The 16,909-nt window shown below is 44.7% G+C and overlaps 1 protein-coding gene and 1 pseudogene across 1 annotated transcript; both read right to left on the reverse strand.

The window, feature by feature from the left end:
- Window positions 1-1,155: 1,155 nt before the first annotated feature.
- LOC101716666 (putative ribosome biogenesis protein RLP24 pseudogene) lies at window positions 1,156-3,715 on the reverse strand (annotated as a pseudogene).
- Window positions 2,552-11,701, reverse strand: LOC101717014 (BTB/POZ domain-containing protein KCTD14-like; the record flags this gene model as incomplete). Its single annotated transcript, XM_087211364.1, has 3 exons — window positions 2,552-4,431; window positions 5,451-5,521; window positions 11,554-11,701. Coding segments are annotated over 3 exons (891 nt in total), but the record flags the coding sequence as incomplete, so codon positions are not given.
- Between the last annotated feature and the right edge of the window lie 5,208 nt (window positions 11,702-16,909).

A 16,909-nucleotide genomic window follows, 5' to 3' on the forward strand; every position in this document is an offset into this window, starting at 1 on the left:
ATATTACCTAAGCAACTGTACTTGTAATCTTACTAGTTGACTATAGTTTTGTGGTACTTTGTACCCGCCTCACCTCTTGGCTTTGTCCCATAAAATACCTTTGAGAAGCAGGGTGGGCAGGCAACCCAATTTCCGGTCCCCCTTCTGTCTCTCTTAGACAGAAGCTATCTTTCTCTCAATAAATTTTTCCTACTTTAACCTCCATTGTTCCTAGAATTCATTCTTTGATTTTAGAAAACACGAACTCGAGTTTTGGATATCCAGTAGGTTTTGGGAGTTACATGTATTCCCCCTATATCACTTACACCATACTGTGGGGTGTACACTTGGCAATACTTTCCTTGCCTTACACAAGAACCTGGACTACTTTTGGCCCATTCGTCTGTAACAGTACTCACCTCCTGATTTTGCTTTATAAAACATTCTGAGAGAGATGACCTCAGTGGTAACCCACTTGGGATTCCTCCTGTCTCTCAGAACCTATTCTTCTTTCCCATTCCTATTCCCCAATTTCCAATTGTGTGTCTAGCTCCCCTGTGAGTGCACCCTCTCTCTCTAAATCTTTCCCACTCTTTTTTTTTTTTTTAATGCAGAGCAAATTTTATCTCATGTACTTTTATAGATTTTGATTCGCTATTACACAAATGCTTCCTAGGCCATTATGGAAATGGCACGCCCACCTGATGTCCACCATTGATCTCTGCCCTTGCACACAGAATCTTCACAACTTACATGAGCATATCTATCAGTGGACTGTGACAAGAGCAGCAACCCAGCCCCCACAGCCAGATGTTCAGCAGACGGCAGTGCAGAGATTCCCACTTGTCTTCACTGGAGTGACCTCAGTAACAAACCGATCAAGTGTTTCCAAGCTCTAAGTGACCAGAGGAGGGCCAGGTGTGGTGGTGCACTCCTGTAATTCCAGAACTCAGGAGGCTTAGGCAGGAGGGTTACCGTGAGTTCCAGGCCAGCCTGGGCCACATAGTGAGACTTTGTCTCAAAACATACAAACAGGGTCAGGGATGTAGCCCAGCAGCACTGCACCTGCCTGGCAAGCACAAGGTCCTGAGTTCAATCCCTGGTACCAAAAATAAAAACAAACAAAAAATGTCCAGAGGAGATTTCTGTCCAGAAATGACACAGATGATGAGGTCCCTAAGATACATCTTCCATGTCCATGTCCTGTTGTAACTGCTACACCATCTTTTCTTCCAGCGGCCTTCCACAGCCTGTGAGAGGGCCCCAGATGAGATGGATGCTCTGCTTGTCCTCCTTGATGTCCTGGTCTTTCTGGAGCTCTTTTTCTTCAACCTGTTCATTATAAATTAAGCTTGGCATGTCGCTTAATTTCTTTGGCTTTCTTCATTGCATTAATAGTTTTATTCCACAGCTTTTGCTGGTATTTGACAGGTTTATTTCTACATTTTAAAAATTGAAATGAATTATCCACTGTCAGCTCTTTACTCGCAGCTTTCCAGGTTGCTTTCATGCACTAGACCTTGTGAAGATTGTGCTTCTTTTTAAAGTTTTTAGGATATTTGGATTTACAGAATCTGAACACCCTGTAGTCCTTGTGGAAGAACATCATTCCATAGCCAGGGTAGATGGCCCCATGCAGAAGTAACACTTCCAGATATGTATGTCAGAACCTTATGGGACCACACTCACAAGCAGTGAGCAGGGAAAAGAAGCAAGGTGCTGCCACCAGAAATGGCTTTTTGCGGGGGGCCTGTGGAGAGGCAAAAACTTTATGTCAGAAGGCTGCAAAAACCTTCTAGGATTGGAGGAGAAAGAGTGCAGGAGGAAGAGAGGATAAGAAATACCATTTAAAGTCATGCCTCCAGAGCCCTACTTCCTCCTTTTGGGACCCACCTCCTAGGACACCATTCCATTGTGAACCCATCAACAACTTAAACCACTGATCCAGTCACCCCATGAACCAGTCACCCCTCATCATTCCTCTATGTCCCACCTTGAACATTTGAACATTGTTGCACTGGAGATCAAAGCTTCAAAATATAACCTTGAGGGATTATGGGGAGACTGGCCAAAGGAATGAATGAAACGAGTATGAAGATGAAGATAGGACACCTGGAACAATTAGAGCAGATCTGCAGGGCAACAACTGAGAAGAATTAGAAACAAAGTAGGGGTGGGGAGGTAGTTCAGTGACACTGCACCTGCCTTGCAAGCACAAGGTCCTGAGTTCAATCCCAAGTACCAGAAAAAAGAAAAAAAAAAGTTACTCTTAGAGATATTTGTTCCAGACATTGTGGTCCTTATGCCCCCATAAACTTGCTTAGCAGACCATCTTTTTTCCTTTCCTCTGAGGAAACATTTACACAAACGTTTTTCTTCTGCTCCTTTGTTCTCAAGTCCTTGGGTTACTAATAAAAGGCCAGAGGTTTCTCAGTTGCCACTGTTTATCTGAGACATTCTCACACAGACGAGTCCCGGTGAAGCTGTCCCTCTGGGCCTCTTGGAGTTTAAGCTGAACTTCGACTGGGAGTAATTTTTCATCCTCTGCATCGCCAGGATCCCATGCTTCAAAGTGGGTGGGGGTGGGGTAGAGTGGATTTAAGATTGAAACCATAAAATCAGCTAATTGGGATGAAGCAGAAGCATTACATGTTCAAGTCCAGTCTAGGCAACATATTGAGACCCTGTCTCAAAAATGAAACATAAATAATCTTCCTAAAAACCTATAACTCCATTTTGATAGTGAAGAAAGAAATCAGACCAGTTCCAAAGAAAGGCATGTTACAATATAATTGACCAACACTCCTCAAAACTGTCAAAACAATTGGAAAAGGTTGGGGCAAGCCTATAGTCCCAGCACTCTGGGAGGGATAGGCAGTAGAAGTACAGGTTTGAGCCCAGCCTGGGCAACTTAGTGATATAGCATGCACACATGATTATGTTTGTTTTGTTTTGTTTTTTGTTTTGTTTGGTACTGGGGATTGAACTCCGGTCCTTGTGCTTTTGGGGCAGGTGGTGGAACCACTGAGCTAAATCCCCGGCCCCACACATGATTGTGTTTTAACATTTAAAAAAAAAAATTTAAAGAGTTGAAGAAGTAGCTTAGTGTGAAGGCCCTGGATTCGATACCAAAAAAAAAAAAAAGTGCATCAAACTGTCCTGGAGGACTTGGTAAACCAGACAGCTAGCCCAGCACTCAGAGATCTTAAATCAATAGATCTGAGTGGGGCCTACCAGTGTGTATTTCTAACAAGGTCCCAGAGGATGCTGATGCTGAACTGATAAAACCTCCATTCTAGAAGTGGACTTCTCTGGGGCTGCCACAAGTACTAACTTGGCATCTTCCTTATGAAAGCACACACTGGGATGGATGGACCAGCAGCTGAGACTGGGTAGACTACATCTTCTGGTGTGATTATCTAGAGTCACAGTATCCTATATTTTCCTGTTGTCTTCTCCCATCTCCTGTCAAAGCAGTGTTGAAAACTTCTAATTTATCTTGTCCATGCTATTGGACTTCAAAAGAAGGAACTGGCAAGTACATGAGGCTTTGAAGAGAGACCAGTTGGGGGGGCAGCCTGCAAGTACAATGGAGTCCATTGGAATGAGTGGAACGTTTGGGCAGAAGACAGGGGCATTAAATCTTTGAGGGCAAAGCTCTAAGCCAACCTTGGAAGTTGATGTTTGTTTTAGAAATAAAAGGAACATGGCTTTTGATGTCATCTTTTAATTTCATGAGCCCCACCAGATCCCATAACAAACAGTCCTAGCCCATAGGATTCACCACCATGTGAAGGTGAATGTATAAAAGCAATTCTCCAACTTGGCCTTGATTGCCTTATCAAAGTGGTACTCCTGATAGGATACCTGGTACCCCTGTGCCTTAATGTCTATCTCCAGGCACCGCAGAAGGTCATTATTATAATAACCTAACTTACAGGGCCCAAACTTGACAACTGACATCTTTTGGGACTCCAGACAATATATAAGCTCTGCACACCGTGCAGCCTGCTCCTCACTGGACACCACACACACCACCACCTCCGAGGTACGCCTCCCCACAGCCTCTGCCCGGGACAGGCGTAGCAGGAGCTCCAGGTTCTCACTGTAGCTTGGCACTTGCAGCAAAAACTGCTTCCGGGATACCTGCTCACCAAAGATCTGAGGCATGTCCTCCAAGAGCTTGACCAAAGGCTGGATGGCATAGAACTGAGCCTCCCGATACACCTCAGGGATGTGTTGTATGGGCACCTGGCCACTGCGCAGGTAGTCCAGGATGGGATGGAAAAAGGTGCCGGGGCGGTCAATGAAGAAGCGGCCTTCAGCATCCTTGCAGGCCGAGGCTGAGCTGGAGAACATCTCTGCCAGTCTAGAGCCTGGGACTTTCCTCAGGGTGTCCGTGGTGGTGGTGAAGACCTGGCCTCCCACATTCAGCTCCACAACGCTAGATACCTGGGGGCACAAGCTCAAGGTGAACCAACAGCACCACCTCCGGGAGGCTCCTGATTTATTTTCATCCAGACAATAACCAGGAACAAGACTTGGGGCCTGAGATATTGGCTTCAGTTTATACTTACACTATATGGCAGAGCACATGGGCATTTTAAGGAGGAAAAATATCTCAGTTTGGTACCAGAACACTCATTGGAGCATTTTAACATTGTCATTTAGATCATGGAATCTTACCAGTGGAAGCTGCTGTGGAAGTCACAGTAATAATATTTTCAAAGTCTGAGGCCTCTGGCAAGCCTTTTGCCCTCCCTGTACCTCTATTTCCTCATCAATAAGCTGGGGATACAGAGTTGTTAAATCAGGAGGCCCTACTCGCAGATTCTTAGATTTATGATACAGTAAAAGATAAAAAAAAGTGAGGGAGCATTTTCTACATTTCAGAAGGATTAAAAACACAGCATATGTATTTATTCAGAAAGTACTTCTTGGGTACTTACTGGGTCTCCATATATTGTGCTATGAATTGAGGACAAGATTCAAATCCTATATCATCATCAACTCTGATTACCAGTAGCTAACCCATAGATTATTTGAAGAATGGAATTGGGCTGGGCGTGGTGGCACACGCCTGTAATCCCAGCACTTGGGAGGCCAAGGCATTGAGCATTGCTGAAAGTTTGAGGCCAGCCTGGGCTACATAGTGAGTTCGAGATAAGCCTTAACTACATAGTAAGACCCTGACTCAAAACTTTAAAAAAAGAAAAGAAAAATGGAATTGGATGGATATTTTCAAAATATAAGAGGCTTAAATAAAAATAGGAATGTTAGGGGCCAGGGATTTAGCTCAGTTGATTCGGCGCCTGCCTTGTAAGCACAAGCTCCCCAGTTTGATCCCTGGTACCAAAAAAAAAAAAAAGGAATGTTGCCAGTCATGGTTGTCCATGCTTGTAATCTCAGTGCTTGGTGAGGCTGAGTCAGGAAGATCACATCAATCCTAGGCCTGGCAAATTAATGCCAACCTGTTTCACAGTAAAAATATGAACGCTGGTTATGGAGATCAGTCCAAATGTCCTGGCTTCTATCTCCAGAACTGGAAAAATCAAAAACAAAAAACAGGAATGTTTTGTGGGAAAAGCCTAATAACACTAGATACAATAGATATAGTAGGTATAAAACTGTTTTATAAACTGTAAAGTATGGTGCAGTTTCAAACAATTTTAACTGTTCAACAGAATTTTTAAACTTCTTTTTTTTTCAGTACCGGAGATCAAACTTGGGACCTTGTGCTTGCAAAGCAGGTGCCGGAACCACTGAGCTAAATCCCCGGCCCTCAACAGAATTTTTAAAACTTCATCTCTGCCAAACACAGGGCTGATGACCAAGGACAGGATGAGACAGATGTGGAGCCTGTCTGGAGATGCCCACGGTGAGTGTAGAGAGGGGCATGGAAAGCTGGGAATTCTAGTGCTTCACACAGACCCTAGCTCTGGTTTCCTCTGTTGCTTTGTTTTTGTTTGTCTGTTTCTTCTCTTTGTGATACAGGGTCTTGCTATGTAGCCCAGGCTGGCCTTGAACTCACTGTAATCCTCTGCCTCAGCCTCCAAAGTGCTGGGATTACAGGCATACCACACACAGCGGGGCTCTGATTTCATACCCAACACCATCAACAAACAAAACAGAAGGCTACACAATGATTACTACACAAAGTGGCACATCAGTTGTTGTTCTTACAAACTGGCATCCTAAACAACTTTTGTTATATAAAATTCACTCACTTGGTCAATAAAATGTGTACGTGCCTGCTTTGTACTGTGCTGGGTACCTGGGATCCAGTGATGAACAAGCAGGACCCAACTCCTGCTCTCAGGGTCTTAAACCTGTGCACTGCATTTTTAAATGAATTACGTTTTTTTGGTTTGGTTTTTTTTGTACCAGGGATCAAACTCAGGACCTTGTACTTGCAAGGCAGGTGACGCACCACTGAGCTAAGTCCCCGGCCCTTAAATGCATTATGTAAACCAGTGATGCTGAACCTTTTAGAGCTTTCAATGTTACAAACATTCCATTGGTGATCAAGGTTGCCACCACTGATAAACTAATCAGCAGGCACCCTGGATGGTCCACTCCTATAATCCCAACACTGGGGAGGCTGGAGGATCACTGAGAGTTCAAGGCCAACCTAAACTACATAACAAGACCCTGTCTCATAAATAAATAAATTTGAAACTAACCCTCCCCTACATGCCTATCCCAATGTATTAAGTCCTCATTTTACTGATGAATAAAGCTGAAGAAGGCAAAAGGAGGCTAAATGCAGTGGCAGACACATTGGTAAATTGGCCTATTTCCATTATATCTTTAATCTCAGTACTCTGAGAGGGTGGGGGAGGACTAGAAGTTCAGGCTCAGCCTTGGTAGCTTACAGATTTAAGGAAATCTTGTCTCAAAAGAAAAAAAACCAGAAGAACTGTTTGGAGAAATAGCTCTGTGCAAAGGCCCAAGGTTCAATCCCCAGTCCATCAACAAAAAAGTACTGATAACTGGGCATGGTGTCCCCATGCCTGTAATCCCAGGATTTAGGAGGCAGGAGGATCATCATGAGTTTGCAGCCAACCTGTGCTACACAGTGAGTTAAAGCCCAGCCTAAACTACAGTGAGGCCCTGTCTCAAAAAAAAAAAAAGTATTGATATTCCCATTGGAATTCAGGTCCCTACATTCCAGAGTTTGAGTTCTTGGTCATGTTATTAGTCACCTCCATTATTCAGTCCCTGACTGACTCATTCATTCCATAAATGTGGGGGGGGGGGGCTATGCATCCAAGACTTTTGCTAAACACCTAGGCCATCATCCCTGCCTCAAGGAGCTCACAGGGCTAACACGCATAGGTAGTAAGGGGAAGGTTCAAAGGAAGGGGTCAGCCCTTTTCTGGCTGTGTGAAAAATAATATGATGGCTGCTGATGAACAGAAAATCTGTGCAGTCAAAGAGAAGCCTGGAAATCTGACCCGGACTTTCTATCACAAGCCATTCCAGGGCCAGGGACAGGGCTCAGCAAAGTCTTCAAGCCTTAGTGGGCTTGACCTCATTCTCTACTGGTGTGTGGGCTCTACCTCTAAGATTAAGTACCATCCTGAATTAAGAGCCACATGCAACCAACTGCTGGGAAGGCACTGAGTTGCCATGGCAACAGCTCCTACCAGGGGACAGTTCTGCTGCCTAGAGGGGAGAAGGCAAAGGAGAAGGTGCATCCTGCCAGTTCCCAATCAATATAGCTGAGAAAAATAGGCCCAGAATTTGAGACTCTCTCTCCCATAAACCTCAGGGCTCCTTGGCAGAGCTGTGTGGTTAAGCAGAGGTCACCTGTGTACAGCAGGCAGTTAAGTGTGAAGTTGCAGACTTTAACCCTGTGTGCTCTCCTATTGCTCCTATGCCACTGAAGGTTCACAGACGCTCTTAACATCCCTGTAATCCTGGTGAGGAAAGCACAGAGAGAAGAGGCACACAGCAGGGAGGGGAAGACGGGAAGTGGAGCTGGGACTGCAGCCCTCCCATTCTGTCTCTCTCCAGTACAGCCTCTGTGTCTCTGTCCCCAACACCCTGCCCCACCAAACATGGTCATTAGCCCTGGGCTAGTTCCCTTCCTTCTCTGTCTTGAGCTTTGTCATCTGTGAAAAAAGAAGGCAAAAAGGACTTAGAGATCAGGCATAGTGGTGCACACCTGTAATCCCAGCACTTAGGGGGTTGAGGCAGGAGGATGGCAAGAGTTTGAGGCCAGCCTAAACTACACTTGATCTTAGCCAAAAGGCCAAGAAGTGATGGCCAACCTAAACTACATAGTAAGTTCAAGCCCAGCCCAAACTACATAGCAAGAACCTGTCTCAAAAAACAAAAAACAGAACAAAAAAGGACATGGAGAACTCTAAACCTCTCCAGCCAATGAGTCCAATCACTCAAATACCTCTTTAGAAACTAATTTCCATATGCTCCAAAAATGAGCTTCCTGCCCTGATATCTTCAGCCTCAATGCTCTATTTATCAAGCAAGACCTCAGCCCAGTTCCCAAGCTTCTTAATTCTCTCTTTTCCGTCCTTACTCCCCAAAGTCCCCAATTTCCTTGCAAATTTTAGAATCCCTATAACATCCATTGGGGGTTTAGCTCAGTGGTTCCACCCCCTGCCTCACAAGTTCAAGGTCCAGAGTTCAAGCTCAAGGTCTAGAGTTCAATCCCAGGTACCAAAAAAACAAAAACAAAAAAAACAATCCCTATAACATCCAGCAACACTGCCCAAAGTGTCTGTCTCCCCCACCCCCACCCCACTCATCTTTTTCTGCCCAATGTGTTTGTTTTTCTTTTCTTTTCTTTTTTTTTTTTTGGTACCTGGATCGAACTCGGGAACTTGCACTTTCAAGGTAAGTGCCGGCACCACTGAGCTAAATCCCCGGCCCACCCAATGTGTTTCTAGCAGAAACTTCTCCACCCCTCTTCAGCTTCACCTCACACAGGAGGTTAAGGCATGGGAAAACTGGTTGGGGAAGTAGGGCGTGACTTGTTAATACAAGATCCACGGGCCAGGATTTAGCTCAGTGGTTCCCGTGCCTGCCTTGCAAGTGCAAGGTCCCAAATTCCATCCCCGGTACCAAAAAAAAAAAAAAAAAAACCAAGATCCAGGAACACATGAGCAGCCAGCAGGTTTCCAATAGGATGAGCTAGACCTGATGTCAACCTGAAGCATGAGACCCCAACACCACCTCTCAGTACCCATACATAGAAGTTGCTGTGGGTTTCTTCGAGATTTGCACAATATAAAAGGACACTGCTGCCAGGAAGAGCTTGGTATGGTAGCTTTCCTCTCGATATCTCACCCTGTTTTCTCCAAGGTGTACTTTTATCTTGCTTTTTCTCTTTTACTTGGCCCCAGCTCTCTCTGCAGAGCCAGTTTCTCTGTCACTCGTTTTACATTTTTTTAATTTTATTTTTTCAAATAAATTTTACCATTGCTTTTTGCTTATTTCATCTAATTTTTTGTTCAAGATGAGGGGAAAAAATGGAAACCAGTTCCAGAGGGAGACCCAGGCACCACAAAACCGAGTAACGTTTAATTGGTGAGACACTTTTATAAGCAGGCTACCTGGTAACACCCCTGCCCCTTCTTTGTGGTTCCTCTTACCCATCTTTACTGCCAGACACATGGCAAAGTATTCTGGGTAGGTGGAAAAGGCTGTTGAGGATCTGTGGCCATGGGCTGGGAAACACTGTCTTTAGGGGGTCACTGCAGGGTGTCAAGCCAGTGCTGGCCATGAGAATACAGGGATGAATCAGGGATGAATCAGTCACTCAGGCCCAGGCTAAAGGGTCTCTATACATTTCAACTCCCCCCAAACATTCATACATTTCCTTATGTCATTCTCAGCTGAGTGAATGGAGGGACACCTCTATTCAGATGTTTTCCACAGCTCTCAAAATCTCTCCCCACCCCACAGCCCTGATTTTTACAATTCCACCCTATCTCAGTTGTATAGGCCAGAAATTCTAGTTAATCTTGCCTCTGCTCCTGCCCTCAATCTCTCCCATATATCTAATCAGTCACTAAGTCTTATCTGCTTGGCACTCCTATCTTTTTTTTTTTTTTTTTTTGAGACAGAGTGTCACTATGGAGGCCAGGCTGGCCTCAAACTCTGCAGTCCTCCTGCCTCAGCCTAGCTAGTGCTCCCCACCACACCTGACCCTCCCATCTATTCTGCACTCTAAAAAGAGTGTACATCTCTTTCTGATGTTGAAATCTAACAATTTCACTCCCTGCACTAAGCACTTCCTTACCTCTTCACTCCCTCCCAGATAAACTCCAGGCTCCTTAACAAGGTTTACTGCACTCAGCAAAAGGCTGCAGCTCTGCCTCCAGCAATGTACAAACAAAACTCCTTATTATAGCCCTCCCCCTGCCCAGGGCAGGCTGGCCTCCTCCCCTCCAGGGCTTCAATCACTTGCCAGTCACACTCCCTTCACTGAGGGACTCAGCTTTCAAGTGAGTTCCCCAGGAACTGGGCCCCCCTGGTAATATACCCTGTTGTTCAGCTGTATCCTGAGGCTCCCAAGGCAGTCTGGCTTCATCCTCATCTCACCAGTACCTGCTACACCCAGTAACTGTCTGTGCCACTGAATGGAGCTGACCCGTGGCTCTGCCAAACAGGAATGCCTGGCATTCTGGTAAAGGCCAGTCTTGCCCTACCTACCATCATCCTCACCACTGGCTCTGTGCTTTACCCTCGCCCAGAAATACATTCACACATTTCTGGAGTACTCAGGACACTCAGCACCTAGCACCTAGTGTGCTCGCAACTTAGTCGGGAGCCAATAGCGATGCATTTATCACCCCCCCACACACATACACATAGGACAAGGAGACCCTCCCTGCACCTCTGGATGGATCGATCTGCTTTCCTTCTTTCAGTCTTCAGGATGGCACTTAGTCCAGCACAGGAGTAGGATGTTCTGCTCCCGGAGTGCACCTGGCCTTTTCCCGACCCACCTCCCCAAAAGCCTCTCCTCTAAGCCCTGGAGACTAGGGAGCAGGGGGACTCGGGACCCGGCTAAAGGGCCTGGGCAAGGGTAGGGGGCCAGGGGGCCGGGAGTGAGGGGAGGAAGTGAAGGAAGGCACGGGACAGGCCGCACCGATAGGCGTTTCCCACGGGGGCGGGGACAAGGGAGGGACCGGGAAGAGCTGAGAACTACCGCAGGCCAGGCGGGCAGGGGACCGCAGAGGGGACACGGAAAGAAACGAAAAGACCGAGGGGAGAGGGTGGGGGCAAATGAGCCCGCCAGGAGAGAAAAGGGGCAAAGAAGAGACCTGCAGAGATGGGGATAGAGACCAAGGGGCGAAAGCAGAGCGATCAAGGGGGGGGCGGGGGGAGGCAGCCCATTGCCAACGCGGAGGCTTCCAGCCAGAAGCGGCAGCGGCAGGATACAGGGCAGAAGGCGGGGGGGGGGGACTCAAATCAGGGAGGCCTACGGGGCAGGGGAAGAACCTGGAACCAAGGACAGGAAAACCCAGGCATCTGGGAAGCCATGCGGGAGGGTGGGACACAGTGGGCCCCAGACCACCCACCCTCAGGCCTGGCACTCACGCTGGGCGGGCTGGGTCGAAGGTTCCGAGGTGTTGGGGTGCGGCTCATCCTGGTCCCCCTGACCGCTCGCACTGCAGCCCTGCCACGTTGCTACCCTAGGCCAGCAGAAACGCACTGGCTCCTGCAGGTGAGCCTGGGCCAGGCCAGGTTAGCCTGCACTGGGCGGGCCCTGCCTCTTTCTTTGCCTTGGGTAGTTTGATGTTCAAATGAGGAAAGCAGAGGGAATTGATATGAACAAAGGGAGACTATCCTTTCAGTCCTGAGGGGAAAGATCAGCCATGCACACATATATATATATATATATATATATATATATATATATATATATATATATATGAGTAAGGAGAGGCCCCTGGAGGTAGGGTGACTAGTGCGGAAGGTGCCTGTTGTGTGAGGTGGTTTTCCTTGTTAAAATATAACCAACAGAGAGCCGGGGATGTGGCTCAGTGGCACCGCGCCTGCCTGGCAAGCGCAATTCCCAGTACAATAATAATAATAATTTTATATATTCCCTACTAATTACGTGCAGGCTGTGATTTCTTGCAAGACTGCCTGGTGGCAAGGAGGAAAAAGAGAAGAAACTTTGTAGGGGAGAAACTGACAAATACTGTTTCACCCAAGTGAGCAAGCAAGGTCAACATCAAGTTATAAATCTGGTGTTAGTATGCACATTTGATATGAGCGAGTAAAAATGATCCTCCAGGGCCAGGGATTTAGCTCAGTGGTGCCGCCCCCTGCCTCACAAGCGAAGGTCCTGAGTTCAATCCCCGGTACCAAAAAAAAAAAAAAAAAAAAAGATCCTCCAAACCAGTCACAGTGGTGCATGTGTATAATCTCAGCAGTGTTGGCTTTTCTGTTACTGTGACAAAATACCTGAGAAGCCAGGCATGGTGGCACATGCCTGTAATCCCAGGGTTGCTGTAAATTCAAGGCCTGCCTGAGCTAATAGTGAGACCCTGACTTAAAAAAACAAAATACCTGAGAAAAACAACTTTAAAGGAGGAGAGATTTATTTTGGCTCCGAGTTTCAGAAGTTTCAGTCCAGGGTCAGCTGATTCCATTGGGTTTTGGCCTGTGGTGAGGCTGAAACCTTATGTCAAAGGTATGGAAAGGGGGCAAGGAGGTGGACAAGGCACCTTTTGTTGGATTTCCATTACCACACACACACACACACACACACACACACATGCACGCACGCACGAAAGGAAGGGTGGTTGGAAGGAAGAAGGGAGGGAGCAAAGAAAAATATTGGACATATAAATTTCTATGTATGTCTCAGCTGTCAAGAAAGTTAAGGAAAAGCTCTGAGATATTCTGTGGTGTACAAAGTGGACCCCCTGGGCTCCCGTGGGGTTGCCTTCAACTCTGAGCGTCCTCCAGCTTTTCTTTTAAGTGGAGGTGAACTAGAAGTCACATTCCTGGCCCTCTCACAGTGTAGGATGTCATATCAGACTTATAAAAGGGTAAATTAGAAAAAAATCTGCCACTCTAAAATGAATGCTTTAAAACTTCCTGTCTCATTCCTTAGTTCTGGGTGAGAAAAGTCTCCTCCAAAAATTTTGACTATACATCAGAGTACAAATAGATCTTGGGCCCAATATGGTCAGCTGCAACAACAACATAAACAATCAGGAGTTTAACTGAAAATGGACCTGAGGGCTGGGGATGTAGTTCAGTGGTACTGCACCTGCCTAGCAAACAGAGAGTTCTGAGTTCAATCTCTGGTACCAAAAAAATCTAAAACTAAAAGTAAATAAAAGTAGACCTGAGTGGGGAGTGCTAGCAGATGCTTGAGGAAGAAAATAAAACCAAGGGTACAGGTGTGGCTCAGAGGTAAAGCACTTGCCTAGCATGCCTGAAGCCCTGGGCTCCATCTGGCCTTGGGAAAAAAAACTGGGGTGGGGGGAGACAATCAGGGAGGAGGAGGAGAGAAAAGAGAGCTGAGTGGCTTGTGGAATGAATATACCCTAACTTTAATCCTAACCCTAACCCTGGGTTCAGTCCCCAGTACCACAGAGGAAAAAAACAGTCCTACGGATCCAAGTTCACCATCCAAAGTCACAAACCAAAAAAGGAAATGAGGCACCATGACCTAGAGTCAACAGAATACACAAACCCCTTTGATACTGAGATTATCAGGTGTAGAATGTAAGTGTATTTAATGTCCTTAAATAAATAAAAGGGTGTGTTTAAAACATGACTAGCCAATGAGAAAATGAAAAAATGGAAACAAAGCCTTTGTAAATAGGGAGGGGTGGAGGCATTGAAGGGAGGGCAGGGGAATGGGAAAAAAATAAGAACCAAGATAGATTATGTAAAGGTACGAGTTCCCAATGATGAATGTCATTATACTGTATACTAAAATGTACCAATAAAATTAATTAAAAACAAATAAATATAGTTTCAAGTTGGGAGTTGTAATACCCCCTGCCATGTCTCTGTTACCTAGAATTGCTTTTGCTATTATGGGTCTCTTCTTCTTCCAAATGAAGTTTTGGATTGTTTTCTCAAGGTCTGTGAAGTATGCTCCTGGGATTTCAACTGGGATTGCACTGAATCTATATAGCAGTTTTGGAAGTATGGCCATTTTCACTATGTTGATCCTTCCTACCCAGGAGCAGGGGATGTCCTTCGATTTTCTGATATCGTCTTCAATCTCTCTTTTCAGAGTGCTATAGTTTTTAGAGAAGAGATCTTTGATTTCTTTTGTTAGGTTGATTCCTACGTATTTCAGGTTTTTGGATGCTATTGTGAAAGGAATTGTTTGACGTACTCCTGTCTCAGTGAGTCTGTTGTTTGTGTACAGAAAAGCTATTGATTTTTGTATGTTGAGCTTATATCCAGTTACTTTACTGAATTTGGTTATTAAGTCTAGAAGACTTTTGGTGGAGTTCTTGGGGTCTTCTGTAATTCCTTTTATTTCTTTCTCTTTTCTAATTGCCATGGCTAATGTTTCCAAAACTATATTGAACAGGAGTGGTGATAGTGGACATCTTTGTCTTGTTCCTGATTTTAGTGTGAAGGATTTCAGTTTTTGACCATTTAGTATGATATTGGCTGTTGGTTTTTCATAGATGGCTTCTATCAGTTTTTTGTAGGGTTTTTATCATAAATGCATGTTGGATTTTGTCAAATGCTTTTTCTGCATCTATGGAGATAATCATATGTTTTTTGTCCTTGGCTCTATTGATATAGTGTATTACATTGATTGATTTGCATATGTTGAACCATCCTTGCATCCCTGGGATGAATCCCGCTTGGTCAGGGTGTATGATCTAAATGGATGCACGTTGAGGTGATACTCTTAAGTGAAATAAATAGGACACATGTGTAAATACCAAATAGTTTCTCTAGTGTGAGAAACTGAAAGTGTAAAGGACTAAAGATATAATAGATAATCTGAAATAGAAAGAAAAGGGGCAAAGGGGAAGGGGAAGGGGAAGTGGGAGGGATAGGGGAAAGGAAAGAAGGGAATGGAATTAATATGAGAAAATGAAAAAATGGAAACAAAGTCTTTATAAATAGGGAGGGATGGAGGGATTGAAGGGAGGGCAAAGGAAGGGGAAAAAATAAGAACTAAGAGAGATTATGTAAAGGTGCAAATTTCCAATGATACATGTCATTATATTGTATACCTAAAATGTACCAATAAAATAAAATTTTAAATAAATAAATAAATAAACAAAGGAAACTTGACAAACCAGATGCAGAACAAGAGAATCACAAGTTCAAGACCAGCCTGGGTACCTTAACAAGAACCTGCCTCAAAAAAAACCAAAGGGCTGAAGATGTAGGTCACTTCATAGGTTCTGAGTTTAGTCTCCAGGACTCAAAAAAAAACCAGAGGTAGGGTCAGGGATTTAGCTCAGTGGTTTTGCTGCCTGCTGCGCAAGCACAAGGACCCGAGTTTGATCCCTGATACCAAAAGAAAAAAAAGAAAAGAAAGAAATAAAAACATCAGTCTGAAAGGATCTATGAAGAAGCGTATTTATCACTGATCTCTTTGTGGTGGCAAAAAATTGGATACTGATGAGAATAGTTGAATAAGTCATGGTTTGTCCATGTTGTGGAATACTATGCAGCTATTAGAAAGAAAGAAGTAGATGGGCACAGTGGCTCATGTCTATAATCTTAGCTTCTTGAGAAGCCAAGGTGAGAATAGCAAATTCAAAGCCAAGTACCAAGACCCTGTCTTAAAATTACATAAAAGTGAAAAATGAAGTGGGGCATGATGGTGCATGCTTATCATCCCAGCACTTAGGAGGCTGAGGCAGGAGGATCACCATGAGTTCAAGGCCAACCTGGGATACATGGTGAGTTCAAGGCCAGCCTGAACTACAATAGTGAGACCCTGTCTCAACCAACCAAACAAACAAACAAAGAAAAATGAGCTGGAGTAGGTCTATTTCTTTTCATTCATGATTTACTAACCAACTATAAATATCAGATCAGTGTATATAGTGGGAATTCATTTTTATTTTTTAAATTTTATTTCATTTTTTTGTACCAGGTATTGAACTTGGGACCTGTGCTTGCAAGGCAGGTGGTGGAACCACTGAGCTAAATCCCTGTTTTGTTTTGTTTTTTGAGACAAGCTCTTACTATGCTATTCAAGCTGACCCTAAACTCACTATATAGCCCAGACTGGCCTCAAACTCACATGATCCTCCTGCCTCAGCCTCCTGAGTCCTAGGATTACACATGTGCATTACCATACCTGGCTACAGTGAGAATTAATTTGTGAAAACATATAACAAACATAACAGACCACTTCTAATATAAGTTTATTTATGATATCATATAATCAAAAAGATGATGAATGATACATACCAGTGTTAAACATTCATCATTCATTAGTGTAGGGGTAGAGATGGAGGTGAGGATTTTTTTTTCTTAATACATCTTTGTATTATATCATTAGTTGTAGAGAATTTTAAAAAGTACAAAAGGGAAAAAAAGGCAACACCACAAGACAAGCACTGACGTTCTAAGAAGTCAGCTTTTCAGCCTGGGGGATCTGGGCAGGCTTCAAGCCTGTGAGATGGGTCTTGAAAGAGGGAGAGATTTGTTCGAGTGAGGTCTGCAGGCGATTCTTGTCAGCAGAGTGAAGGAGAAAAGAAAAGGAAAGTGACCATGTGCTGAGCACTGGCAGTGAACATAGACTCTCACACTAATCCTTCCAAATAGTTAGAATTACTTTACTGACGAGGAAATTGCGGCTTGGAGAAGTTAGATGAATAGCTCAAAGGTCATATAGCTGGTAACTGTAGAGCTAAGTTTGAACTTCATGTATTTCTCACACAGAAGCCCCTCAGCCAGGCATGGTGGCACATGCCTACAATCCCAGCACTTGAAG

This window comes from Heterocephalus glaber, unplaced genomic scaffold, assembly GCF_053883595.1.
Source record: "Heterocephalus glaber isolate CG9 unplaced genomic scaffold, H.glaber_assembly_v1.0 deba00001428, whole genome shotgun sequence".
Lineage (NCBI taxonomy): Eukaryota > Metazoa > Chordata > Mammalia > Rodentia > Bathyergidae > Heterocephalus > Heterocephalus glaber.